General features: G+C 38.2%; 1 protein-coding gene across 2 annotated transcripts in view; it reads left to right on the plus strand.

Annotated features, from left to right (window-relative positions):
* Positions 1-2,345, plus strand: part of cfdp1 (craniofacial development protein 1) — a 23,150-nt gene that overhangs the window by 9,363 nt on the left and 11,442 nt on the right. For both annotated transcript variants that reach the window (XM_014010273.1, XM_014010274.1), the window contains exon 5: positions 1,119-1,247. In XM_014010273.1, coding sequence (XP_013865727.1) covers positions 1,119-1,247 — 129 coding nt within the window. The remainder of the gene's footprint in view (positions 1-1,118; positions 1,248-2,345) is intronic.

A 2,345-nucleotide genomic window follows, 5' to 3' on the forward strand; every position in this document is an offset into this window, starting at 1 on the left:
GGGGGGGGGGGGGGGGGGGGGGGGTTGATTCAACCACTCAACCACTAGATGTCGCTGAAAACAAACAATTCTACACACTGTGCCTTTAAACTCTCACAAATGAGCATAATTCCTGGAAACTTTGGAGAAAGTGTGAGAAATGCCATATGAAAGAGTCTTCAAAGCTGGATAGGTAAAAAAAAAACTACAGGCTCTCAGCTGAAATAATCTTGCCTTAAATAAAAGTCTTGAACCCACAAATCTTTCCAGCTAATCTAGTTGCATATATTTCTATTTTTGGTATTTTGTAAATATATTTTTGTATTTTTAACAATGTTGTAAAAGAAGTTTTCCATCACAAACAACATTTTATGAGGGTACAATCACATCACGCTTAATAAAGTCTTTAAATGATAGTAAAAGATGTTCCCCTTGTCCTTTATTGTTCTGAGTGTTGTTGAAGGTTGACCAGCAGGTGGCGACATATCACAACTTAACCTTTTGTTATAAAAGAAAGAGAAATTTTCAAGTTTTTCTTCAAAGTCGCTAAGATGCCAGAACAATTAAAGTCCAGATGATGATGATGTCATGTCATTTAGAAATTTTTAATTGGTTAGATGACAACAGTTGACTCAACTGAAAACACACCTGTATATATGTTTTAAGGCAAACACGGTGCTTCTATGCATGGCATCATGGAAAATCAAAATACAACATTAATGAACATAGTCCTGGATGCTGCTCTGAAGTTTTCTGCAAACGTTCTCACTGAAAAAAGCAGCAGATAGACAACCTGTCTAACTCCACACACTATATTTAACAGGAGGGTTTCCTTGTGTGCATTACTTTCTGTTTCTGCTAAGCCTCAAAGACCTTGCAGAGCAAGCAAACATTGCTTTCTTGTCAGCTAGCTTGGAATACTCCCCCATACTAGAATTCTCACAAAAACTTTAAGAACTTGACTTGTTGGAAACCGTTAAAAACTGCAGCTCTAGTTTGCACACACCTGGTTTTAGTGTCCTGAAGTGTGGAAACATGATCTCAGATACTAGATTTAACTGTTCTGTGGGCAGAGCGTGTGCCATATAGGAACAAATGGCTGAATGTGAACAGTGTGTTCCTCTCTGTCTGTGTTTCAGGGTAAATAAAGAGGTAGCTGCAGACTCCAGAGAAGCTAAGAGCTACCTGAAGAGCCAGAACACCAAGCAGGACAAAGACGAAGACAAAGAGGAGACGTCTCCAAACCAGCCATCTCCACCTGGTTCCAGGTAAACACACTCACCAGGGTTGGGTGGAGGATAGTGTAGGATGCTGTTTGTCTGTTAGCAAAAGCATGAGCATCTACAACTCATTAGCTTTTGGGGGTAACCACATTTAAGATAAGATAGTCGTCACATCTGGTCAGTCTTAATAAACACAAAAATATCTCTAATGCAGTTAGGTTAACAGATGGTAAGCTCAACCTTCGCACTGAGCACCGATGGCAATTCTTTTTTTGTTTTTAACTTTGTCATTAATTATTGGAGCAAACTCTGTTTGTCAGCAAAATAACAACACCCCTGCATGGCAGAGGTAGCAGCAGAAGAAAAGCTAACAGGAAGTTAGCAAAGATGCTGATGATTAAAACAACCAAGCACCAAACAAAGGATAGAAAAGATAAATTTACAGGAGTAAAAATAAGAAACAATTCATCTGAGTAGATGCATAAGTAAAATTATGAATTTAAATGAGTCTTAAAAACAGTAAGTGAGGGAACGTGCCTAACATAAAGTGACAAATTATTTCAGATTTTTGGATCTGCAACATAAAACCTCAGAACTAAGAACATCTGATCTGCTGACCTCAGAGAGTGCAGGGGTACATATGACTCAGCAGTTTTGAGATAAGAGTGGGTAGAAATGTTTGGAGACTTAAAAAAGATGCAGAATAAATTTTAAATGAATTTAAAGGTGAAATGGAAGCCAGTAAAATAATCCAAAAACTAAGGAAATGTGTTGTCTTTTGACCATACTGGTTACAAATAGAGCTGCAGCTTTTTGAACTGAAGTCTGACTAATTCAGTAATCAAGCCAGAATGTTCTAAATGCATGTTTTACTTCCTCAAGTTTTGCTTTTAGACAGGATGGCTTTATTTTAGACAGTGGCCTCAGCTGAAACAAACAGAATTTGACAGTTGTGTTTGCATAACTGTCTGGTTTTAGGGAAGGATCCGTTTTTACTCCTAGGCTACGTTCACACTGCAGGTCTTAATGCTCAGTTCCGATTTTTAGAAAAAATCCGATCTTTTTGTGTGAACGTTCACATTACATTTTAAATGTGACCTGCATCAGACTCCTGTGTGAACGCTCCACAGCACTGATGTGACA

This window comes from Austrofundulus limnaeus, unplaced genomic scaffold (assembly GCF_001266775.1).
Source record: "Austrofundulus limnaeus strain Quisiro unplaced genomic scaffold, Austrofundulus_limnaeus-1.0 Scaffold67, whole genome shotgun sequence".
In the NCBI taxonomy this organism is placed as follows: domain Eukaryota; kingdom Metazoa; phylum Chordata; class Actinopteri; order Cyprinodontiformes; family Rivulidae; genus Austrofundulus; species Austrofundulus limnaeus.